Source organism: Bubalus kerabau, chromosome 1, assembly GCF_029407905.1.
Source record: "Bubalus kerabau isolate K-KA32 ecotype Philippines breed swamp buffalo chromosome 1, PCC_UOA_SB_1v2, whole genome shotgun sequence".
NCBI classification, from domain to species: domain Eukaryota; kingdom Metazoa; phylum Chordata; class Mammalia; order Artiodactyla; family Bovidae; genus Bubalus; species Bubalus kerabau.
The window spans coordinates 150,966,855-150,992,717 of record NC_073624.1 but is presented as its reverse complement, the minus strand read 5'-3'; the positions used below and the strand labels follow the sequence as shown (position 1 = coordinate 150,992,717).

The following is a 25,863-nucleotide window of genomic DNA, read 5'->3' as shown; positions in this document are numbered from 1 at the left end:
TTTCCATCTCTCAGGGCACTGGCTCTCCAAGCCTGGAGTGGATTGTGTCCTGTCCCAGCTGCCCCTCACCCATGCCAAGTGCCCATCGTGACCTGGGCACACACAGCACCCACTGCTCCCTGGCTGGCAGGTGGGTATGAAGTGAGGAGATGACAGAGAGCAGGATCTCGGGCCACGAAAGGGAAACTCACCTGGTAGACAGAGACCCCTGCAGGGGTACCTTCAAGCACCTCGGCCACAAAAGGCAGGTTCTGAAAGGTGGGGTCATTGTCATTGAGGTCCAAGAGGTTCACAAACACGGTGGCGCTGCTGGTGGCTTTCAGAGGGGGTGTGCCACCTGGGGGACCACGGAGAGGAGGGGCAAGCGGGGTGCAGGAGAAAAAGGGAGCGGGAGAAAGACGCTTCAGAGGCCTTCCATCCCAGCCGCCCCTCCAGGAGGCAGCCTGGGCCCTCCACCCCAGCCCCGCTCTGCCCCCAAGGGTGCTCTGGCGGTCACAACTGGGAGGTGGGTGTCACTCCACTCTTGATGATGAAGTTACCACCCTCCTGTGCAGGCCCCGGGACGGCCAGAGGACATGCACTGGGGGAGGTCCCCAGGTCACCAAGGGTCAGGGGCCACAGCCCAGGCATGAGGGGAACGTACAGTCCGTGACAGAGACGATGATTCTGCGCATCAGCTCCGCCTCGTGCGGGTCGGGATTCTCCCGGTCCAGCATGACGTGGGTGGTGCGGATCTTGCCTGTGCTGCTGTTGAGGCTGTAGAACTTGTTGGGTGGCTGGATGCTATACACCAGGGTGCCGTTCTCCCCCATGTCTGGGTCCACGGCCACCACCTGCCGGGGGGGAACTGGTCCTTCAACTGAGCCCAGCCCAGGAAGGTTTCTCTGTGGCCTGGGCTGCCTGCCCCGGTTGTCTGAGCTCCCATGCTGGGCACCCCACTGCCTGGGCACTGGAGGCATTCTGGCTCAGACTCAGGCATTGGGTCTCCCTCCTGGCTTCAGCAGGGGGTGTCTCTAGGGGTTGGGAGGCAGGAGGTTCAGAAGATGAACCACAGTGGGAATTTAGGGCTCCTTGGCTTCTCTACCCACTCAGCTTCGGTCTTAGGTAGTAAGTTCCTTTCCCCACCTAAGCCGCAGTTTCTGAACTGTAACAGTGATACCTAGCACCCACCAGCCTGAAGGGGCTCCCTGAACCTCACAGGCCTTCTCCACCTACTGTGTCAGCAGTCTGACGAGGAGGACAGCTAGAAGAAAGCCCTCTTTACAGACGAGGCACGACGAGTCTCCCTAAGTCTCCCAGCCAGGAAGTGGCTCTAGATCCCTCTAGCAGGCAACACTGGCAGTGTCCCTCCTTCCAGACAAGTGGGGTTAATGTGCTCATGGGCTTCTGGGGCAGCAGGGAGGCCCTGTAGCCTATGACCATGGAATTCTTCAGGGTGGGGGCCAGGGAGGGCTGGGGAGTCCAAATCCTTGGCTGATCTTTTGAAAGGATCTGAAACTCCGGATTTGGGGATCTGGCTCCTTCATCATCGAATCCTTTCTTCCTTCCTTTGGGGCTTTAGATTGTGAGGACTCTGTGACACCAAGAATGACGGGGCATGGGAAAGGAGCCATGGACAAGCCCCCCGGTTTGAAGAGTGGGTCCCAGTAAATTGGGGCCAGTCATGGGGCTGGGGCTGGGGTGGGCCTGGGGGAGGGAGAGGGGTGACTTTCCCTGGAGCGAGGGATGCCATATCCGAGAAGGGGGAGGTCTTAGGACAGGGGCCCCAGACACTACGGCCCCTTTAACCTTCCAGCCCCACTGTGGTATCCCACTTGTAAGCCCCACTCCATGAAGGGATCAACCTCAATGCTGACCTAGTCCAGGGCAACAAACCCTGTAGCCCATTCTCTCCCAGGTCCCTATGCCCACCAGTCTCTGCTCATAAGGAACTCCTCTACCATCTACCTCCCACAGGGGAACGCAGAGCTCAGAGAGGCCTGGGCTAGACTCAGTATCACACAGCACTGGCCGTGGAGCTGACCCAGCTGCCACCCTAGAGGCCTCGTAGGGTCCCAGGAGAGCAGTGGCACCCACCCGTCAGCTCACCCTGACCCTGTACTGTGGGGTCCACAGCAGCACCCAGGATGGACAAGATCAACGGGGTGTGACTGCGGTCCCAGGGGCTGCATCAGGACGGCGTCCTTCTTAACTCCAAGACACTCGGGGATGACAGCCTGGCCTTGTCAGCTCCTTCATCTTACTTGATGTGGGGCCTTTTGTGCTTTGGCAGCAGAATCTGTCCCTCCTCTGGCTTAAACCCCAGACGGAGGCATCTCAGGGGCCATTAGACCAGAACAGACAGATGGATTGTCCTGCCGAGGGCGCCTGTCTGCCCCTAGGCCCCAGGGAGGCAGGGAGAGGGGCCAGTGTTGGCTCTGACTCCAAACCATCCAGGTCTTTTTTCATTTCAGAGAGTGGGACATGGCGCTACTCCCACCCCACCTGCTCAGCCCATCTCCTCCCTTCCCAGCCTTGGTGTATCCAGCGGGCAGGGAGGTGGCCTCAGCCTTCCAGGCCTGAGGAGCCCTCACTGTGCTGTGGGCATGGGGCTAAGTTTCCCCAGGCTCTATAACGGGGGCCCAATCACCTCTGTATTGACAACAAGAGCTCTGTCCCCTAGGCTCTCCTGTTATCATTTTGGCCAGGTAGTCAGCCCACTGATAGAGGTGACCAGAAAGCCTTTTGCTTCTACAATGCTTCTCTCAAGGTAGAGGATGGAGATAGCTTTTATTCACATTTTCTGGATTGGTAAACTGAGGCACAGAGTAGCTGAAACACCCTTTCTAGGACAGGCACACTAGCCTGTTGCTGAGTGGGCTGATACACCTTCTCCTATCCCCTAGTGCTAGAGAAGGGGAATCTTGGGCAGCTGCTTCCAAAGGACCATGGTTGAGGTGGGTCCTGACTTCTGGCCCTGTGGCCCACTCCTGGGTGGTAGGATGGTGGAGGGGCACAGCAGGAGGCGGTGGGCTGGGACCCCTCCCGTGAGCTCCCTGCTGGGCGATTGTGTAGAATCTCACCACTTTCCCCTCATTTATTTCCCATTTCACGCCCGTCATTTTTCTCCTGGCCTGACGGGGAATAATTCTCTCCCTCTCCCCTCTCCTTTATTTTGCTGGAGGGCTTTGAAAGGCTCTAAATCAATGCCCATCAGCCAGGTCCTTGAAGGAGGCTGCAGGAGCGGGAGGGAGAGTTGGGCCAAAATCTTACTTGCAAACAGAGAACAGCCGCTCTGCAAGCTCATGCCCACGCAGGTGTAGTGCACAGGGGCACCAGACACGCGCCTGGCCAGCTCCCAGTGCAAGGGAACACAGCACACGCTCGTCTGCACCCTGCTCTGAAGAAAGAAAACACTGGAATCACCCTGCACTTCAGGCTTTAGAAGCTGTGCCCAGGGCCCCCTCTAGAGGGGCCCTTGGGAAAGTCCCAGGCCACATGCCCTCATCTCCCTCTGACGAGGAAGACCTGACCCCACCTTTTGGAGGGGGGTGCTAGGTAGGATGGGGAAGAAAGTTGAACAAGTCCATCAACAGCTCTCATTCACAAATACTGAACCCTTATAATGTGCCAGGCCTTGTGCCAGGTGCTGGGGCTCAACTGCGAATGAGACAGTTTGATTCCAGCAGGGGAGGCAGCTGATGGAGACAACAGCTCTCATTTGCTGACCAGTCACTGTGGGCCAGTGTATTTTGTGTATTTGGACTCTTTAAATATGACCACAGTCTTAGGAAGTGGAGACTTTATCCCCATTTTCTACTTAGAAGGTTGGAGCACACAGAGGTTAAGTAACTTGTCCAAGGTCACACAGCTGGTAAGTGGTATGGCTGGGGTTAGAGCCCAGACCTTTTGGTAGCAGAAAAGGCTTCTCACTTAATCACTGGGCTACACTGCCTCTTAATAAGCAAACAACCTAAAGAGTCAGCTCTGAAAGAAATGGAGTGTAGAGAGGTGGCATTTTAAGCTGGGACAGAGGGAGGAGAATGAGCCAGCCATGGGAAGAGTTGGGATGTGGGGGAGGGGTGGAGTAGAGGAAGGGGAGGGCATCCTCTGGGGCTGGAAGAGCTTGTGCAGAGGCTCCAAGGCGGGAAGGAATTCAGCAGGCTCAGGAAACTGAGAGTCCTGTGTGTGTTGGGGGTGTGTGGTGGGTGTGCAAAGGCGGGTGGGAGATGAGTCAGAAGGTGGGCGAGTTTCTTTTCCATTGAAATATCACCTCCTCCTGATGTCACCCCTGGGTGAGCTGTTCCCTCCTTAAAGACCACTTTTCTCGAACCCCAGCCACAGATCCTACCTCACTCAGGGCCATTATGAGACCTTAGAAGTTCCCAGGGGGCCCCCTAGAAGGTCTTAAAATATACCCACTTATACACACATACACATATTTCACGGCTATAAAATCTGAAAGAATTTTTATGACTATTCCTTTTGAAATTATTTTACTATAACAAGTTCAATTAATGTATGGGCTTCTTGATTTCTGGAGTCCTGACAAATCATCACATTAAAAAAAAATTCTCCAGAATTCTAGAAAATCAAGCCTACAACTTGTCCTTAAATGCAATGAAATTTTTATACACCTTAAATATTGTAATTTCTAAAGTTGTCACAACATATGTGGCAGATGTTTAATATAACAAGCTTTAATTCTGTCTCTGTTCTTTTTGAAATTCTGAGTAACTTTTTTTTTTTTTTCAGGTCTCAAACACTACCACGAGTCACGGAAAACCTGAGGTGCCCCAAACCCGTGGCTGTGGACAGTTGTGTCTACTCAGTACTGAGGGGTGGACTCACATGTCCTTCTCCCCAGAGTTAAAGTGGGGCAGATCTTGTGGGCCAGGTAGGTCCAGTAAGGAAGGACCCTGGCTTTTATACAGGGTGAGATGGGAACCAGGGGTGAGTTTCAGCCTCAGAGTGACACGACGCAGCTCCCTGAAGGCAGAGAGGAAACTTGCTGCATCCCGAACTCCTGAGCCTGCCAAGTCTGGCTCCTTCTAAGTAGGAGCACCTTCTAAGTAGGTGCTCACTGAAGGCCTGTGGGGGTTTCCTGGAGACTGAGACAGCGCTGGGCAGCAGGCCCCTGGCCCACTGTCCATACCTGCCCACGGCACGGAGGATGTGAGGAAAGGCTGGAGACCCAGAGAAGGCTACTGGGGCTGATCTGGGAAACGCCTAGAGCCAACAAAGTACACTCCTGGCCCAGCAGACCTACTCTTTGGCCAGCAGGCAGACTCTTTACTAACGGCGCCCCCGAATGCTGCCCCACGCAGCCACTCTCTCCCCTCAGTTTCCTCTGGGAGGGATTTCCCAGACACGTAAAGCAAACATAAGAGTTGACCAGACAGGTGTTCAGAGGTGGGCATTCTGCCCCAGCTTTCTGGAGTCTCTGGCTGGGGTTATCCTGGCCTAAGGCCCTAGTGTCCATGAGGTGGCAGCAGAGAGTGCCCATTGGAACTGGGAGTGGTTGCCAAGTCTGGCTTTGAGCTGGAAGGATTCCCCAACCTGGGACTTTGAGAAAACAGATTCCAGATCCTGCACCCTACTGGAATCCCTTGGAGGGGATCCCGCCCGGAGTTGAGAGTCATTCGTATCATTAAGATGTAGAAAGGAAGACAGGACAGGCGTGATGGCCAACCCCTCTCCCTCTTTCTCTCTCTGTCCTTCCTTCCAGGTTGACATCTTCCTCCATCCAGACCTGGCAGACCTTGTCACTACTGCCTGTGATTGATGAGGGTAGAGGTGGGGAGGTTAGGCATCACCAGTCTGAGGTTGCCTGCCCTCAGGGTGGGGCAGCCTTCCTGAAGAACTGGATATGAAAGTTTACCATCCCTTCTCCCATCCCACCCGAGTTCTCCAGTTTTTCAGGACCTGGGCCACCTGTCAGAGCACCCCTGAGCCAGCGGAGGGGCAGAGGTCAGGTAGTTTCAAAGTCAGTCAGACCCTGGTTTGAGTCCTGACATGATCTCTTACTATCTCATTAGCTCTGTGATCTTGGGCAAGTCCCGCAAACACTAAGTCTCCATTCCCTCTATTGTACAGTGGAAGCAAGGAATCCATCTGCCATGATGTGGGATCCCCATGAAGGTGAGAGAATCCGTGAGACATACCTAGCACAGCAGCTGACATGTCCCAGGCGTTCAATAAATGGGGACTTTCATAGTGGTTCAGTTGGTAAAGAACCTGCCTGCAATGCAGGAGACCCAGGTTCGATCCCTGGGTGAGGAAGATCCCCTGGAGAAGGAAATGGCAACCCACTCCACTATTCTTGCCTGGAGAATCTCATGGACAGAGGAGCTTGGTGGGCTACAGTCCACAGGGTTGCAAAGAGACAGACATGACTGAGTGTCTGAGCATATGATCTGTCAGGATCGTGTCCATCACAGGGCCGGCTGGTGTCTGTGGGGCTGGACACTGGGGCAGGAGGCTCTCTGAATGAGGCCAAATGGGGTACAAGCATGAGGGGGAAAGAAAGCCTCATAAATGTGAATCCCAGCACATAGCGAGTGGGATGCTTGAGCCCAGCTTTCCTCAGCTTCCCCAGGGCACTGCTCTCCTTTCTGGATGCCCTGAGGTTTTTTGCTTGTGTCTCTCACACCCTATCCTGAGCCATATCCCCACACGCAGCACACCTAGGAGCCTGTGCAAACCAGAAAGTCCCTGGGTGAGCTCTGAGCCCCCTGCTGGGGCAGCCCTGGGCTTGCTGATCCAGACTGAAGGCTGAAGTGACAGAAGTGAGGAAGAAGGAAGGTGATGGGGGAAGGGCTGAAGCTTGTGCGATTTGAAGGGGGGTTCCTGTGCCTTGCCAAGCGAGGCTGGGGGCTCTCCCAAGGGGGTGGCCAGAGTCCTGGGGTCCCAGGGTAAGGGTGACCCGGATCTGAACCAGCCCTAGCCCCTCTGGCACTGTCCTTGGGCTGCCACTGCTCCTTTTGACAAAGTCTGGAGCCTGCTGTCTCCAAGCACTGTGTGAGGGCTTTCCCCCAACTCTGGCTATCTTTCACCACGCAAGAGAGCATCCGGAATTCTGCTCCGAGAGCTGCCTCAGAAACAGCTCCACGCTGGCTGGCCCACAGGGCTCACGTGGGAGAGGCAGACACTCCGTGAACGGCCACCTGGACGCTCTGCTCCCCGCCACCACTTACCGTGGTCACGTCAGAGTCTGGAGGGGTCATCTCCACCAGGTTGATGTAGTAGGGAGCGTCCTTCCAGGTGGGGTGGTTGTCATTGATGTCCAGGAGGGTGATGTTCACCTGTGAAGCCACAAGGGGGCACTGTGGGATGCACCTGGCTGAGCTGTGCAAGGACAGTGCCCATGCTGGGGACTCACTCAGACGCCTATGGGCACCTTGGCACTAATTCCACCAGCTCCACCCACTTTCGGGGCCTCAGGAGAGATCCTGGGCTTTCAAGAACAGGAGGGGGCCTAGACCTTTTGGGGAGCTTAGGTGCTGTCCCATTAGGAGACAGAGGAATGGATGAAATGACCCCTGAAATGGTCCCTGCGACTCGGGACGCATTCTGTCCACCCCAGGTCTTGGCTGAAGGTGACTGACAGGGTGTGGGAGGTTGCGGTGGGACATCTGATAGGATCCACAGGGCTTCATCCCCTTTTAGTCTCAGCTACAAGCCAAGCAATTTCTCTGCTCACCTGCCACCCAGGTAAATTATTTATAGAATTCTGAGTCCTATTAGCAGGGGCCTCTCAGGACTGAATAGAGCACTGGGGATTTTTTCTGCCAAGTGGCTGGCCAAGTAACAGCACCCCCGGCCCCTCTGGCTGGGTAAGAATGGGGGCAGCTGCTGTGGATCGGGTGAGGGCTGAGGAGAGAGGGCTCCAGATGGATTGCAAGACAGCAAAGGAGGATAAGGAGGGGAGTGGTCGGAGGGGCCTGTCAGCTGCTCTTCCTGCCCCACAGCATGAATGTCGCACCCCACCCTCCTCTGTAGCGATTGCAGCAAAGAGCTCAGTTAGGACCCTCTAATGGCTCTCCTCTAGCTTCTACTCTCAGAGGCAGGAAGGCCTTGGGTGGGGCTGTGGGCTTCACGGGTCCTACCTGCTCATGGGAGGGAAACCGGGGCATCATTTCTCAGCACGGCAAGGCAGGGCTGGGTGGTGACAGCCCCCAGGAACCCTCAGGGCCCTGCCTCCTGTTCTGAGCTGCTCTTCCTGGCAGTCCTTTCTCCTGTATCTTGGTAGGTGCCAGGGTAGGGAGGGAGTTATGGGGCTCATGCCTTCTGCCCAGCTGGTCTTTGGGGGCAGGAGAGAGTATTTGCTCTTCCCAAGCACCCCCATGTCTTTCTTCCCCTAGCTGCGAAGACCCCAGGGCTGAACTTGGCTGACAACGAAATGGTACCTGCCACCCTCCATGCCCACAAGGCCTCACACTGCTTCAGGACACAAGTGTCCAGGGGCCTAAGTGGTACAAGCTGAAGATGAGCTGGAGCTGGCAGCTTGGCTGGCAAGTGGGGAGCTAGGGGCAGGGGCTGGCTGGATGCTCACAGTGGCGATGCCAGTTTTCTGGTTGTGGCCCACTCCCCCATCCACTGCCCGGACGATGAGGATGTACTCAGACTTGGTCTCACGGTCAAGCAGGGAGGTGGTGGTAATTTCACCTGCAATAAGAGAAGGGTGCGTGAGAGACGGTTTGGGTGGGCCAGGGAGGGAATGGGGAAGGAGGGAGAGCGCAGTGAGAGAGATGCTTGCAAGATCAAGTGACCTGTGTCAACAGGGGGTGGTGAGACAGTGCTCACAGGGCACAGCAGCCATGATTGGGAACCTGAATCCCAGAGCTGGGCAGTATAACCCCAGGAGGAGGAGGCATTTTCAGATGTGGGAGATTGAGACAGATTATGGGATTAGGGGCTAGAAAACAGGGCAGGAGCGTCACTTGGCTTCAAGCTCAGTCACAAAGTACCTCTCAGTTAGGCTGCAGACATTATTTCCTTGGCTTTATCACCTGAAACTAGTTACCTACATCCCCCGTGCCTCAGTTTCTCCATCTGTTTACAAAGGAACAATAATAGGGCCCATCTCATAGGGTTGATATGGGATTAATTTGGTTCTAAACTTAGAAAGGCATCTGGCACTGTTTATTCATTTGGTTACAGAAACACAACAACAGGACTGAAACACGCCGAGTGCTTCAGGCATGTTCCAACGCGTGGCTCATTCTAGACAGCTCAACCTATAGTGGGTTGAGATTTAATATTAATAGCTATAAAATAGTTTCCTTAATTACCTTGTAACAATGCTTTGAATTTTTTAGTGTATAAATAAGTTATTCTATTAAATATAAACATTTAAAATAGACTATAATCTTCATTGGGTCAGAAAGATCCCCAGGAGAAGGAAATGGCAACCTACTCCAGTATTCTTGCCTTGGAAATCCCATGGACAGAGGAGCCTGGTGGGCTATAGTCCATGGGGTCGCAAAAGAGTCAGACACACCCGAGCGACTAAACCACCACCACATAATCTTTGTCAGTCTGCTTTTGGCTTTTCTCTGTGTTTTGGTGTAACTAAGATATGGAAGTTGTTTGGTAGTGGTGTTACAGTAAATGCTTGACAGCTGGATCCCCAAAGGGAAAAAAGGGCATTTGCTGATTTCCCTGGTTATAAATATTCCCAGCAGGGCCCATTTGAAGCTACCCACTCGGTAGCACTGAACTTGGGATTGGGAAGAGATGTACATAACTCACGAGCAGGTTCTCATGAGCAGGCATGAGGCAGCACAAGCCAGCTTCAGTGCGGTCTGGCAACCGGCCACCTATCATCTCACAAGGGCCACTGGAGAGAGCCGGTGCTCTGAGGACAGTGAAGTCCAGGTGTGACTTCTGATGACTGTCCTTTCCAGGAGCTTAGCCTGGGAAAGTTAATTAATTTCTTCGAGCCTCAGTTTTTCATCTAAAACAGATTAGTATGCTTTCAAATCAGAGCTTTGTGAGGATTAAATAACTATAGGTGAAGTTTCCAACATTCAGAAAATGCTCATTTCTTTCCAAGGGACTGTGAGGGCCCTCCGAGGGCAAGGACTGGGTGCCATCCCCATTGGTTGAGCTGTGTGACCTGGGGCAGGTTAGTTTCTCTGTGCTTGGTTTATTCTACCATAATATAAGGGAGCTGGGCCAGTGGTCCCTAGGACTCCTCCACTCCCATATTTCCCCTTCCTGCCATGATAAGGAAGCTGGGGTTGGGGGCCGGGGCTCTGAAGGTGCTAAGGCCAGGAACAAAAGCCTGGCAATCGTTTGCCTGCCAAGCCACACTGCGTGCTGGGGTGGTGTCAATTAATTGGCAGGGCGAGGAAGAAATTAATCTCTAAAAAGTTTTAAACATGAACTTGTCGGCATGATAGATGGCTCCTCCTGTCTGGGAAATTAGATCCAATTAAGGCCACCTTTGAGGAGTGGGCCTGGCTAATTTGACCAAGGTACTTAGAGGAAAACGCTTACACCTTTGGAGCTGAAGGAGCCGTGTTAAGGCAGCAAGAAAATGTCCAAGTCATTATTAAAGGCCCCAGGGTAGAGATGGAGTCCCTGGCTGGGGAGGCAGGGTAGGTGCTGAAAGGTCGGTGTGCCCGCCACTGTATCTGGGGGCGGCACACAGCTCTACATGGCTTTAGAGAACAGAGCGCTGAGAGTTTGGGCTCTGGAGTCAGAAGTTCAGGCTCTGTGAATCCTGAGTCCAGTGATTTAACCTCTCCTCTGCCTCAATTTCCTTGTAAGGAAAACGGGGATGACGTGAAGGTAAGACCTACCTCAGAGTGGTGGTGATGTTGGTCAGAGCACTTAGAACAGTGCTGAGTGCCTGCTTAATATTCCTTAATGACATTACTCCCCAGAAACATAGACTTCCTGAGGGTGGAGGCTTCTGAGAGGTCAGAGGGACGCACCGGCTTTGTCAGAGGTGGAACAGGAGGTGCAGGCTGGCCCTGGATTTGTTAAGTCTTTGTACATGTCAGCACCAGCCATCTGTTCCCCGAGCTTCCAGGAAAGTGGGGGTGAAAGAGACTGAAGGCAGACTTGGAGCACAGAGGCACAGATAACAGGAAGACTAGATGCCCTGCTGGGCCACTGACCGCCCATGGCAAGGATGACCAGTGTCCATCAAAGATTCCTGTTCCCTTCCCAGGCCAGAATGATTGCTGGAGAGCAGCTGCCAGGCCAGGGACTATGATGTTCCCAAGCTTTCCTTGCATCTGGCAGGGCCATTGCCTGGTTCTGGCCAATGGGATGTGGGCACAAGTGAGGACTGTTACCTCCAGGTCTGACCCATAAACATCTCCTTGCACAATGTCCCACATTCCCTCTTCCTTTCTGCAGTGACCCTGGAGCGACAACATGGAAGGAGTCTGGGTCCCCGAATCACCATGTGGAAGACTCTCCACCAAACACAGCACTGGATTGCTGTGTGAGTTAGAAGTTCTATTGTGTTAAGCCACCGAGGTTTCACGGTTGGCCTGTTGAGCATCTACAACTTCCCTTACCTAATACAAAGGAGAACTTGGAAGTGGGGAGCCTTGCACATTCACTGAGCTGACTTAGAGCCCCGTGAGTGTGAGGCCGTGTCTTTTCCATTCTCTTTCCCCAGCACCCAGCACCGCACCTGGTGGAGAGCAGGCCCCCACTGACAGCTGAGCAAAGGTATGAATGAATGTCCAGAGGCCTCTCATTCCTTTCCAGCTTCTGACTTAGAAGTCTGGGGTATCTTGCTGCTTTTTTCTGCCCTGCTTCCCTCCCGGCCTCAAGGAGGACAGAAAGCTGGAGGGAGGCATATGGAGAAATGAAGAAGAAAGGAGAGTTATACGGGCTGAGCAGGGAGCTGAGGATGGGGGCCCCAGGGTGAAAAGACCAAAGAAAATAATGCTAACAACCTAACTTAGTCAGTACTTACTGCATGCCAGGGACAACTCCAAGTTCTCTATAATGACTCCTGTTTTCACACAACAGCCCTAGTATGTATATCCTCTGTAGGTGGGGAAACTGAGGCACATTTCATGTTAGGAAGAGACATCGAGAATGAGGTCAGCCACTGAGACACTTAGGCTTGAAGAAAGGTGTCCTTGAAGAGCAGTGGTTTAGCCAGATAATTGTGAAATGGAACATATTTAAACCATGACTCTTCACCACCATAAAGACATTCTTTGGTAATGAATTCACATTGTGATCTTTTTTTTTTTTTTTTTTTTTACTATCAGTAATCTCACTCGGATATTTTAGGAATAAGGCCAAGTGCTCCAAGCCAGTGTGCTCAGGAGATTCTGGCCCAGAGGATGGTCCCCAGGCTGGGTATGGAGCATCAGCTGAAGGTGCAGAGGATCAGGGCTCACCTGAGCGGGCATTGATCCGGAACTGGGAAGAGCCCTCCAAGGAGTAGATGATGGACTCCTGGCCGTATTCCCGGGAGCGGTCCAGGTCTGTGGCATTCAGGAACAGCACTGTGGCTCCTTCCGGGAGACAAAAGGAGTGGGGTCTGCTCACCCTGGGCTCACAGCCCCAGGCTCTGGGAGCAGGACAGGGCACAGGAAGTGGAGGAGACCTCAGAGGGCAGGAGGCCTGCCCCAGGGGCCATCTAGGGATGAGAGTGGGCTCCTGTGGCCCAGATTCCTGGACTGTGTGGGAACAAGTCTCCATGGGAGGCAGTGGAGCCTGGGAGGGGTCAGGCCCACCCCCTTCCTCCCCCAACTCAGTCCTGGTCCAGCCCCAGAGCACACCATGCTCCACCCCATCCTTCCCTGACTGGCCCCCGCAGTAAATGAGCTCAGAATGGCCAGCTTTGACTTTGACTCAAAAAGAAATGAAGCTCCATATTAAATTATTCTACATTTATTGTATTCAATTTTGGTCTTATTCTATCTTGCTCACAAGGAGAATTTGTAAAGGGTTTTTATTTTCTCTTTACTGCCCAGTTAAGGCCCTCACTTTCATCTCTGTGAAACCCTGGGTCAGGGGTTCAGCCTTTCCAGCAGCCTGTCCAGACTCTGAGGGCAGTCTTTCCTACAGCCATGCCCCCCTCCTTCCAGCTCTGGCAGGGTGGTGAGAAGGGTTGGTGTGTGGCCTTCTAGAGTCACCATGCCCTGGCTGGAATCGGGTGGGACCTCTGGCAAATGCCTTACTTTGTCTTAGCCTTAGCTTCTTCCTCTGTAAAATGGGTGGGGTGGCTGGTGAGGATCCTGCGGGATAAAACAGGTGAGACACAGGTCTGACCCATGTCAGACCACGGTATCTATCACGCCAGTGAATCAACAGTTCAGGGGGGGTGTGAGGGCCAGGCAGGGGCTGTGGACAGTCAGGTCTTTCTGGGTCCCTCTGGGGAGCCGTGGGGCCTCTGATCTGACTCCTAGTCCTGTCCTGACAGGAGGACAGGCACCTTTGCCCTGATACACTCCTTCATCCCGGCACACTCAACGTGGAAGAGAATAAGTGCAGGATGAAGCCTGGCCTTGTCAGAGTCTCTGGGGACAGAGGGGAGTGTGAGGGGCTGCTTCAACAGTGGTGTTCTCCAGGGGGTGCCTGAGACTGGCATGCGGCAGGGTGGGCTGGGCCCAGCTTGGGCCTTGTCCAGCAAATCATCCAACACCAGGTGGGTACCTTTAGAAGGTCTCTTCAGAAGGCCAGGCAGTGCTAGGGAAGGTTACCTCTGGTTCCAGCTGCTCCCTGACCCCTCTGCTGTCTCTGACTCAACGTGTCCCTGACTCCTACAACTGTCCCTACTCCAGCTGTCAGATTCCAGCTGTCCCCTGGCTCCTCCGGGTGACCCTGACCCCTCCAGCTGCTGTGCCAATTCCTGACCTGAGTCTCCCCCACAGAACATGCACTCGGGGTGTAAGGGTAAAGCTTCTGGCCTGCTCTGAGGACAACTCAGGTGTGGAGCTGGTGGCTCTGGGTCTGCAAGGTGGGCCCTGGCACTTGAGATGCGGCCCAGGGAGGAGCCTCCCATTCTCTCCTCACCTAGGAACACACGCTATCCTCTAGGGCGACCCCGTCAGCCATCATGGGCCTTGGGACTGGCTTCATGCCCCATAAACCCGGAACTTTCAGGGCACTCTTGTTTACCTGAGGTTGCTGAATTAATACTCAGCCATTGTTCTCTTCCCTGAAGGAAAACTAGCTACAGGGGGTGTAGGGACCAAGCGTCCAGCAGTGTCTGCACACAGTCGGTGCTCTGGAAGAAACTGCCGGCTGGTGGACAACCGCACATCTCCAGAGGTCCCACTTGTGGAAACACAGGGAGGGCAGGGGCCTCTGGCATGTGTGCAAGGTCAGGCCTGCACCCTGAATGCTGTGCCTGCCGGCCTCCCCGACCCGGGCCATACCTGCCATGATGTTCTCCACCACAGACACAAAGTAGGCAGGCTTGCTGAAGGTGGGGGGGTTGTCGTTCTCATCCTGGAAAGAAAACGGACAGGCTTCAGGAACCAGGGAGGCAGTCTGGATCGGTCACTGCAGGGAGGCTGGACACGGCCGGCACCAAGGAGCTCTGCTGACCTCAGTGTGTCACGGAGCCAGGTGGGGTGTCACAAGGCAATCAGGTGACCCTCCAGCTGGGCTCCAGTTCACAGTGGCAGGACAGGCCCTGGAGAAACGTGTGGGAGTTGAGAATGGACGGTGATGGCCAGAGCAATGGAAAATGAGGCGCCAGTTGGGACTGCCCATAACTCCCAGTTCACCTGGCTCCAGCCCCACACTTGGGCCTTCCCATCCAGCTCCACCAAGATACTAGTAGAAAGTTCCAGGAACCCTCCTATCAATGTTCGCCCTCTTAGAAATGAAGGGAGAAAGGAGTATCTCAATCCAGAAGATACTGAAGTATGCAATGGCAGGCAGGGGGCTCCAAGAGCTGGAATTCCAGACCCTTCTGCACACACATAAGAACAGCAGCACCACCACCTGCTTGAGCAAACCCGGTCCAGAACCCCCAGCTCCGGTTCTAGAGCAATCCCTCTTCAGGCCCAGCCTGCATGAGTGGCCAGAAGATGGCGCTAAGCCAATAGGTTGACCCAGCAGTGCGGGGCCCGGGCCCCAGCCTCTGCCTCCTCCTGCTCCCACAGGTCCTCCACAATCGGGCAGACTTCCCTACCCTCAAAGACTCTGGTCCTCAGTGCTCATCAACCACTTTTGCAATCACCCAGTGAGAGTTCCTCCCCGTTTCTTCTTGGAGGAAGCCTCGCTGGCCCACATGGCTCTGTGCCTTCTCCCCCTCCCCAAGAGCCCAGTGTGGGGCTCAGGGGGCAGACGGGTGGTAGCCCCCTGGGGAGGCTGTAGGCTTCGGCCCTCAGTGATGCAGACTCCCAGGGGCCCACTTCTCCCCTGGACTGGGAGCCCTCTTGGGGAGAGGCTCCTGTACTGAGTCACTCTGCTGGAGTCACTCACTTCTGGCTGAGCAAACAGGAAGGAGAAGGTGGCCTGGACACAACATTAGGAATCAACTATTTGATAAGACAAATTTTAAAAATAAATTAGAAAGGAAGGAGACAGCCTGATATGTGGCTGTCCACCCCGGGACTTCGGAGGCTCCCATCGTGCTGGGACTATGGTGCTCAGAGTGTAGTGCTCTTGTTCCCCAACCTGGCCCCTGGCTCTGGACCACACACCGGTTCCCGCTGACCTGTCCCCCTCCCCAGCCTCAGAGAACTGGCAGCGAGAGGCCCCACCTGATGTCTGATGCCCAGCAGCACGCCTGGTCATCCCTGGTGTGGGCACGTGTGCCCCATATACGTATATATTTAAGCCTTCTGCTTGGCTGCACGGAACGGCACGGAGAATGTCAGTGACAGAGCATGAGGCAGAAACTTATTAGCGCTGATATTTCCCCGGATCCTGGCGCTATATTCACTATTAGTTCTAATTCAGCGGCTCCCTCTACAAAAGCTTATTGTCCCCTAATGGGAAATCTACAAACCGAGTTTGACTTCTTTATTAAAAACCAACAAGCAGTGGATGAAAAGGAATCACCTGGCCCCCACGCCCGCCCCCTCCTTGCACAGCCCTGTCGCCTCGATCTGCCTCTCCCCACCCCCAACCTGAGCAGTAAATGCTGCCATCAACTCCTTCATCTCTTCTGGGGCTTTTTTTTTTTCTCCCCTTTTCTGTTGAGAGAAAATCCCTTTGGAAGAGGGAGGAAGCAGCTCAGCCAAGTGACAGCTACTTAAAAATCACCCACATGAAAAACCAACCCGGAGGCGGTGACCTTTTCAAGTGTGGTCCTTAGACACAAGTGACTGCACTGTCCCAAAGCTCTGCTCAGGAGGCGATGCTCACTCACAGTCAAGGTGGTACCTGTCTTTGTTACCAGATCTGCCCTGCTGCCACAGGCCAGGGCAGACCCAGAAGGGAAGTACAGGGTCCCTGCTGACCTGCATGATGGTTGTGAGGAAATCTGAAAATAGCACCCCTTCTGTTGGACTGAGGTGGCTCCAGGCCAGGGCACGTGTTGGCTTGCTGAGAGGACAGCAGCCAGGTAGACTCCTGCCCTCGCTTGCCTCTGGACATGGAGACCCCCGCTCCCTGGTATCAGGGAGGGAGATGGAGGCTGCTGGTCACTCTTCTATGCACAGTAGATAAAAGGTCAGTTCTGTCTCTGGGCCATTCACTTCCTGTTCCAGCTCCATGTGAAGGGTTGAGGCAAAAAGAGAGAGAGGCCCTCCCCAGGTCCTTTCTTAGCGAACCACAGGTTGGGAAGCGGGCTGGGATTTGGGGCAGTCCCTGGGATTCAAGATCCCATGAGGGCAGATTTTTGAAGGCCCCACTACTCAGAGTGGTTCCCTGGCCAGAAGGATCAGCGTCTCATGGGAGCATGTAGAAATGCATAGCCTCAGCTCTTCCCCAGATGTGCTAAGTGAGAATTTGCATTTTACGAAGACGCCTGGGGAATCCACATGAACTTCGAGGCACACTAGTTTCAGTCACATGAAGACTGGGATGTCCAAGCCTAGGAGTGTGGTGGGTAGAACGTGAGCCCAGGAGTCAGACTGCTCAGAGTTCAAATCTTGGCTAACTAGGACTGGAGGTAAATTCAAATGCCACTTACCAGCCAGAAAAAGAGGAAGGCACTGGTGGCCTTGCACCAGCTATGCTCCCTCCCTGAGCCTCAGCTGCCTCATCTGCAGAATGGGATCGAGAGAGCCTATGTAACGTGAAAGCTGCTGGCACAGCACGAGGCTCCAGAAGTTTGAATTTCCACTTGGTCAATGCTACGTGCCCATACCTGGGTAGCATGGAACACCTCAACTTATTTCCCTAAACCTCCCCTACCCTCACCCTATTTCACATGTTTCCAAAAAGTCTAGAGCAGGTCCTTCTCTGCCCAGCTGAATTCCCTGGAACTCCCTGTGCATTAGAGAGCCTGGAGTATGGATGCTGCCACTGGAACACGTCCGTCTTACCAGCAGTAAGATGGCCCATGTTACTGGAGCCAAGTACCACCCACACGATCACGCTTAATCTTCACAACAGTATCATGAGGCAGTACCATGAAGATCCCCACTCTTTAGATGAGGAAACTGAGGTTCAGAGAGGAAAAGAATCCCAGGTCACATGGCTAGAGGGTGGCAGAGCTGAGTGTCAAAGCATACGCCTCCCAAGCCGTGCTCCTCTCTCTATTCAGTGTCCCTTTGTGGGGGAGCAGGATTCATAGTCACCTTCATATCCCTCCCCAGTCTCTACTGCACAGCACACAGGAAGAATTCACTGCTTGCCTGAGCAGAGCAGGATTCTGGTTGAAAGTGTTGGTGGTGGTGAGGGGACTGGTCAGGGTTATGAGTGTGGCCAAGATTAAGGGGGCACTGGGGGCTGTGGTCAGGGTCAGGGTATTCTGCAGGCAAGAATACCAGGATGTGGTCAGGGTTGGTAGCAAGTGTACTGTGCTTCTCCGCTCTTAGCCTTGGGTTTCAGGTGGGTGGTCTCAGGTTAAAGGCAGGCATGCTTTTGGGTTTTTGAAGATCTCCTTCTGGCCACCCTGTGGAGCCTGAAGTGTCAGATGAGGGTCCTAGACTCTGCCCTTCCACTTCCTGGACCTGGTTCTATACAGCCTGTCCCCTGTTCCCCCTAAATGTTGCTCCCACATGCCCAGATGCAAGGTTCCTCCAGGCATCACGCTAGACTTTTCCATCACTGCCCACCCCAACATATTCTGTAAGCAAGTGGGGTCCCCTGCCCAGGGCTGGCCCTGCAGGCTTAGTCTTGGGTTGAGAGGATGAGGCTCGATAAAGCCAGGTGTGAGGCAGCACCAGGGGATGTTGGCAAAGCTGGCTGGGATAGAAAAGTCATCCGGCAACCTGCTCTGGGCAAGTTTCTGCTGCTGCTGCTGCTGCTGCTAAGTCGCTTCAGTCATGTCCGACTCTGTGTGACCCCAAAGACGGCAGCCCACCAGGCTCTCCCGTCCCTGGGATTCTGCAGGCAAGAACACTGGAGTGGGTGCCTTTGTCAAATCACAGAGAATCTCCTAACCTGACAATCTGATCAAATCCTCCCGGAGCCAGTAATGCACTAACTCTTCCATCAGCACATGTTCACTGTCTCCGCAGGCAGTAGCCTTTAATGGGATGGAGGTGGGTGTCTGGGCCGGGGGGTGGGAAGGCCCACTGGCCTGGTGTCAGACCATGATCTGCATCCCTGGGATCGCTGGGGGAGCTGTGTGGGGCCAATGAACCAGTGTGGAGATGGATTCAGTGACTGATAATTTCAGACACGGAAAGCACTAAGGTGTGCTTGATATTCGTGTCAGACAAGCTGTGGTTTCGTTTCAGGCCCCTTTAGATCTTCAGAGGAATGGAAAAAGCAAGTGAAGAAGAAAGAGGGGCCCAGAGAGAGACAGAAGAGAGAAGATGACCTTCCAGGAATTCCCTTGAACTTCACGGAATGTGGCTATAAATGAAGGAACACAGGACATTACCTCCCTGCATGGGCCCCAGCTCCTGCTCCACCCCAGAGGGAGTCCTGAGGCTCTGAAATGAAATTAGAGCAGGACCATCAGGCTATCCTTGGGCCCCAGGGCCCCATGCCTTCCCTGGCCAAGCGGGGAGGCAGTTTGCTAGGGGACAGCCTTTGGGACAGTCTGAGTAATGCTCTGAGCTGTGGGGACAGCCAAGGATGTGGGGACACAGGGTTTTAGCAGGGCTCCAACACTCTGGGAGCACACTCACCACCCCAGTTCCCAGAATAGTAAGGCCAGTGCACCCCTGGGTACTTACAAACACCTCAATGGTGACAGAGACAGTGCTGTTCAGAGGAGGGTTGCCAGCGTCCTTCGCCATGACGGTCAGATAAATCAGCCCATTGGGTATCTGTTCATAATCCAGGGGGCGGCTCACACTGATCACTGAAATGACAGGACAGGCCCCAGGCCCTCTGTAAGCAGACTTTACATGCCCATCTGGCCAGGGCTTCCACTTTGGACAGAGAGGGTGTGGCTGGCTTGGCCTGGTTTTTCCCTTCTGCCTGTGAACTCCCAGAGCCTCATGGACTTGACTTGAGGTTTACCAACTACTTGATCTGTGCCAGGCCCACTCTTGAGTCCAGCAGGTGGCAACTACTTTGGTGGTAAGGTAAGCCCCACTTTATAGAGAGGAAAGCAGGCTCAGAGAGGGTCAGTGTCTTCCCCAGAGACACAGTGCACATGTCTGGACTCTCACCTTTTCCTTTCATGCTAAGCCATTGATTTTCAGTTTTGGGAAGGAAGACGGAGTGGCTTGGGTGTGGGGGCATAGGTGGTCTGCGAAGGCATTACCCACAATATTAAACTGCCACTTTCTATTTGGGAAACAAACACAATTACCACTTTAGTAATATAAAGCCCAAGGATGGTTCTTCTTGCTGAGAAGGTGGTGAGGTGTGAGGGTGGCAGAGGTGTGGGACTGCTCAGCTTTTAAAAGGGGGGCACAGATCTTACAGAGGTCCTTAGGCTGTAGCATCCTGAGCCAGGATGCAGCGTCTGCAGGTACATGTCTCTGACACAACTGTGGGGTAGGAGGAGGAGTGAGTCCCGCACTCAGAGTCACCCAGTGCCCATCTGCTCTGTTTTGGGGACACCGAGCTCATCTTCTAACATTAGGGAAGCTTCGCGGAGGAGAGGACATCCAAATGATCTTAAAGCTAGCCGGAGGTAAAAGGGAAGCAGGGCAAAGGGGTCGGGAGGAAGGGCTTTCCCAGTGGAAGGAGCAGACTCTGCAAATCACAGAAGTGGCCCCTCAGGTGCGAGTGCAAGTGGTTCTCAGCAGCTGGACTCTGGTGGGGAGGCAGGTGCTGAAAGGCAGCCAAGAGCCCGATCACAAGGGCCTGTCCGGACAGTTTTGCTGTGTGATTTTTGTCAAATCGCCCTTTGTCTCGGGCCTCGGAAGAAAAACAAGTGGTCTCTTGGGATCTTGGAGCTTGAGGTTGCTGCTATTTCCTTCCTGGGCTCCTGGGATCAGGACCCACAGTGGGGCAGGTAGGGCAAGTTCCAGAGTATGGCAGGGAAAGGGAAAAGCCACTTCCAGGAAGGGCTGGGCAGTAACAGCATGCCCAAATGATGGGGAAGCTTGGCTAATAAGCCTCCCCCCACCCCCCACACACCACAGATCTGCCCAGACACTTTTTCTTAACAGAGACCCCATACACGGTGGTAACTTAAGAAGCCCAGCTGGCCACAAAACTAAGATTCAAAGATCTGGCTGATCAGAGACACAGATCTTGAGCCTATGAAAAAGTGACCCCACACCACATGCTGCTCCAGCCGACAGGAGCTGTGGGGCAGCTCCCCAGGTGGCCCAGGGTGTCTGGGAGGCAGAAGGGCCCCCTCCTGAGACAGGTGTGAAGTGCAGCCCTGTTCCCACCTGTCGACCCTCCTCCCCAGCCGGGCCCTCACTCCCACACGTACCACCATAGCCTTCATACACGCTGATGTCGAAGTAGCTGCCGAAGGCAGAGGCATTGACGATGCTGTAGGTGATCTGGTTGTTGGGAGGCGAGTCTTCATCTGTTGCCTAGAAGGAAGACGATGAACAGGGCCCATGAGCTTTCAGTGATGCTGGGGCCAGAAGAGGGTGGGAGAAAGGAAGAGCTTGCCCCTCTCTGAGCACCCTTCTCTAGGTGATCCAGGCTCTTCTTGTCCCCGAGTTGGAGGCTACCCTCTGGCTCCCAGCAGACACACATGATGTAGGGGTGTGGAGGTATCCTGGAGAACCTAGAGGGCAGGCTGAAGGCCTAGAGGGAATAGAGGAAGTCTAGGCCTTATCCAGAGGATGAAAAGGGTCTCCACCACACCTGGCATGACCATCACCTAGACCCCTAGTCCCAGCTGGACCTTCCTATACACGGAGGTCTGGACTGGTTAGGTCCTGTGCTGGACACCCCATTAGTCTCCTTCCTGATTATAGCCTGTCTACTTTCTGCCTTCATTGCTCAGACTGTCAGCTCCATGTGAGAAGGAACTTCGTTTCTTGACTGCAACTTATACCTAGAGTTCAGCCCAGTGTTTGGCACACAGCAGATGTCTAATAAATGCAGGTTGCATGGATGCAAGGAGAGAAGACACTTGGAACGGGGTCAGGTACCCTCCTCCTCCTTGACTCTCTCTGGTGTGGCTGCATTAATTAGCTCTTTCCAAACGTCTCTGACCCTAGGAGCCTCCAGGGGCCTCCCTCCGGTCTGTGTGTAAGAGGAGCTGGGCAGGGTCCACTGGGGAGCCACGGCCATACTGGGTGGGCACGTGGTCGTGCCTTCTGTGTGTCTCCCATGCCCAACTCTTCCACCTTGCCCTTATCCCTGCCTCCTTCAGAAATAAGTTCTAATTGGAGGCTCTGGGTCCTGTCACTCTGGGTCGGCAGAGTGAGGAAGGGACATGAGATGTTAAGAAGTTTCTGATTACAGGTCACCAGCGTATGGTGGAGGGACTCACTGCAGGAGGAGGCTTGAAGGATGGAGCCCCAAGTTCTGGTCCTGGCTCTCTACTAATTCACTGGGCCTGCCTCTCCCTTCCTATTTCCCCTTCCATGAGCTGGGTTGTGTCCACGGTCTCTGGCGCCTTCCAGCCACAGCAGTACCTGACTGTAGGCTATCACTAAAGGGTTTGGATGGGGGGCTTTACACAAAGAACTGCTTGGCACTCACCAAGGGAGGTGCAGGGTGGTGACTGGAGACCTAAAGTCTAAGCCAAAGCAGACACTAGTCTTACCCAGTAACCAGGGATGCAAAGTGATGCTCAGAGGCGGGCCTGACACAGATGGAGAATGTGACCCCTGATCTGAGCAGAATCCTTCGTGGGTGGGTGTCAGCACTTTTTGCAGTAGCTCTACAAAGGGGTAGTCAAGGAGATGGCAGAGAGAGAGAAGGACAAGGGAAACAGACAGATCAAATGGCACCCCGGCATCTTACCCGGAGTCGCACCAGCTGTGTGACGGAAGGCTCGTTCTCTCTCAGGGCGCCCACATAGGTATCCTTCTGGAAGGTGGGCATGTTGTCATTGACATCCAACACGTTGATCCTGACCCGGCCTGTGGTCTCCTCACCGCCCCCGTCCCGGGCAATGACCGTCAAGGTGAAGCGCTGGATGAGCTCGTAGTCCAGTCTGGCAATCAGCATGATGAGTCCTGTGTCCTTGTCCAGAGAGAACCTGTGTCAGGCCGGGAGGAGGAAGGGAAAGGACACCCTGGTTTAAAGCGGTTTGTGGATAAGGGCCTGCATTTACCAGCCTGTCCTTGCCCAAGGTGATCAACAGAGAGACATTAACGAAGTCTGAAATTTGCCTTGTCATTTTCCCTAAATAAGAAGAGTGGCTATGTTTAACAGGAGGTGGTGGGCAGGGATCAGGACCACCTGAGAGATGAATGATGGTCAGGTACTGAAAGGGCAGGAGTATGTTTATTTAATCAATGAGGAAACTTGGGCAGAATGACGCTCCTCTTGCTGTGGACAAGAGTTTCTGCCTACTGGAGATATTTAGATGTTAAGGAACTGCAGTGGTCAGAAATTCTTAAAACTGATACCACAGAAGTACAAAAGATTATTAGTGACTACTAAGAAAAATCACGGAGAAGGCAATGGCACCCCACTTCAGTACTCTCACCTGGAAAATCCCATGGGCAGAGGAGCCTCGTAGGCTGCAGTCCACGGGGTCACAAAGAGTCGGACACGACTGAGCGACTTCCCTTTCACTTTTCACTTTCATGAACTGGAGAAGGAAATGGCAACCCACTCCAGTGTTCTTGCCTGGAGAATCCCAGGGACGGAGGAGCCTGGTGGGCTGCCGTCTATGGGGTCGCAGAGTCAGACATGACTGAAGTGACTTAGCAGCAGCAGCAGCAGCAAGAAAAATCATATGCCAACAAACCAAACCATATGCCAAATCATATGCCAACAAACCAAATCTAGAAGAAATGGATAAATTCCTAGAAACACACAGACTACCAAGATTAAATCATGAAGAAATAGAAAGTCTGAACACTCTGGTTACTGGTAAGGAGATAAACTCAATAGTCAAAAATATCTCCCAAACAAAAGTCCAAGACCAGGTGGATTCACTAGTGAACTCTCAAAAATTTGAAGAACAATCAATTCCAATCCTTCTCAAACTCTCTCCCAAAAGAGAAGAGTAAGGAATACTTCCAAACTCATTTTATGAGTCCAGCATTACCCTGATACCAAAACCAGATAAGGACAACACAAGAAAATGACAGGCCAATATCCCTGATGAACAAAGATGCAAAAACCTCAGAAAACATTAGCAGATCAGACTCAGCAGAACATTAAGAGGACCATACACCATGATCAAGTGGGATTTATTCCAGGGATGCAAAGATGGGTCAACATCTGCAAATCAACGTGACACGTGACACTAACACAGCGAAAGATCGTATCATATGATCATCTCACTAAACACAGAATAAGGGCTTCCCTGGTGGTCTAGTGGTTAACAATCCACCTGCCAATGTAGGAGACGTAGGTCCAATCCCTGCTCTGGGAATATCCCATATGCTGTGTAGCAACCGAGCCCATGTACCACAACTACCAAGCCAGTGCTTTAGAGCCGGTGAAGCACAACTACTGAGCCCACACTCTGTAACTACTGAAGCCTGTGCCCCTAGAGCCCATGCTTTGCAACAAGAGAAGCCCACACACCACAATGGAGAGCAGCTCCTGCTCACGAGAGAAAGCCCGTGTGCAGCAACGAAGATCCAGACTAGCTGAAAATAATGAATAAACCGTCTTAAAAAAACACAGAATAAGCATGTGGCAAAATCTGGTATACATTTATGATAACAACTGTCAACAAAATGGATATAGAGGAAAAAGTACCTCAAGATAGTAAAAGCCACATGTGACAAGCTCACAGCGAACATTATACTCAATGCTGAAAATCTGAAAGTTTTTTCTCTAAGATCAGGGACAAGATAATGATGCCCACTCTTGTCACTTTCATTCAACATAGTACTAGAAGTCCTAGCTAGAACAATTAAGCAAGAAAAAAGAGGGCATTCAAATCAGAAGACAAGTAAAACGTTCACTATTGACAGATGACATGATATTATATGTAGAAAACCCAAATCACTCCACAAAAAAAAAGGTTAAAATCAAAGGAATTTGGTAAAGCTGCAGGATACAAAATCAATATACAAAAATCTGTTCTGTTTCTTCATACTAATAATGAACTATCAGGAAGAAAAATTAGGAAAAAAGTCCCACTTACAATTGCAAAAAAAAAAAAAACCAAACAAAAACCCCACAGTAAAATACTACCTAGGAATAAATTTAACCAAAGAGATGAAAACCTATACACTGAAAAATATGACATTGATGAGAGAGACTGAAAAAGACAAATAAAAAGATATTCCATGCTCATGGATTGAAAGAATTAATATTGCTAAAATGTCCATACTACTTAAAGCAATCTGCAGACTCAGTGCAATCTCTATCAAAATTCCAATGGCACTTTCCACAGAAATGGAACAATAATCCTAAAATTTGTATGGAGCCATAATAGAACCCCAGAGCCAACCTAATCTTGAGAAAATAAAACAAAGCTAGAGCCATCACACTCCCTGATTTCAAACTATATTACAAAGTTACAGGAACCAAAACAGTATGGTATTGGCATAAAAGCAGACACACAGATCAGACGAACTCTGGTCTGAAGAGCTGGGTGGATGCCTCTGTCTGAGGTACCCCATACATAGCAAGTGAAGCTAGATGAAGCACAAGGAAAAGAAAAAGAAAGTTCTTTTTGGAAAGAATCTGGCTTTGAGGGCCAGCAGGGTTTGACTGCAGAAATTCCAAAGGACTGGGGGAAACAGAAACTCCACTCATGAAGTATGTCCACCAGGACCCAGGAAAAGAGTAGTGCTCACATAAGAGCCTGGGCCACACCTACCCGCTGGTATTGGAGGGTCTACTGTGAAGGTGGAGCAACTATGGCTTAATGTATGGACAAAGAAACTGGAGGCAGCAGTTCTGGGGAGTACTCACTGGGAACCCTCTTGGAGGCAGCCATTTTCTCATTAAGGCCTGGCCCCAAGCAAAAGCCTACAGGCTCCAGGGCTGGGACACCTCAAACCACACAGGCAACAGTGTGGGGACACAGCTCCGCCTGTTAGCATACAGGCTGCCGAAAGTCTTCTTGACTCTCAGCAGTGTTAAAGAAGCATGCAGCTATTATCTCTTTAAATATTTTCTCAGGTCCCGCACAGCTGCTCACTAAACACACCCCCTGACACGTCTCTGTCCACCAGAAGGACAAGATCCAGCCCCACCTGCCAGTAGGCAGGAACCACTTGCTCCTGTCAGAGAGTCTGCACAAGCCTCTCAGCCAGCCTCGTCCAACGGGAGGGCAGAAACCAGAAGCAAGAAGAACTACAATCCTGC

At 52.8% G+C, this 25,863-nt stretch overlaps 1 protein-coding gene across 1 annotated transcript in view; it reads right to left on the bottom strand.

Moving 5' to 3' along the window:
• The window catches only part of CDH23 (cadherin related 23), a 435,990-nt gene that overhangs the window by 113,243 nt on the left and 296,884 nt on the right, over positions 1-25,863 (bottom strand). The window contains exons 16-24 of the mRNA XM_055535177.1: positions 22,381-22,618; positions 20,885-20,990; positions 19,221-19,348; positions 14,346-14,418; positions 12,360-12,476; positions 8,534-8,646; positions 7,176-7,283; positions 644-833; positions 192-337 (exon numbers count right to left, since the gene is read on the bottom strand). Coding sequence (XP_055391152.1) covers positions 192-337; positions 644-833; positions 7,176-7,283; positions 8,534-8,646; positions 12,360-12,476; positions 14,346-14,418; positions 19,221-19,348; positions 20,885-20,990; positions 22,381-22,618 — 1,219 coding nt within the window. The remainder of the gene's footprint in view (positions 1-191; positions 338-643; positions 834-7,175; positions 7,284-8,533; positions 8,647-12,359; positions 12,477-14,345; positions 14,419-19,220; positions 19,349-20,884; positions 20,991-22,380; positions 22,619-25,863) is intronic.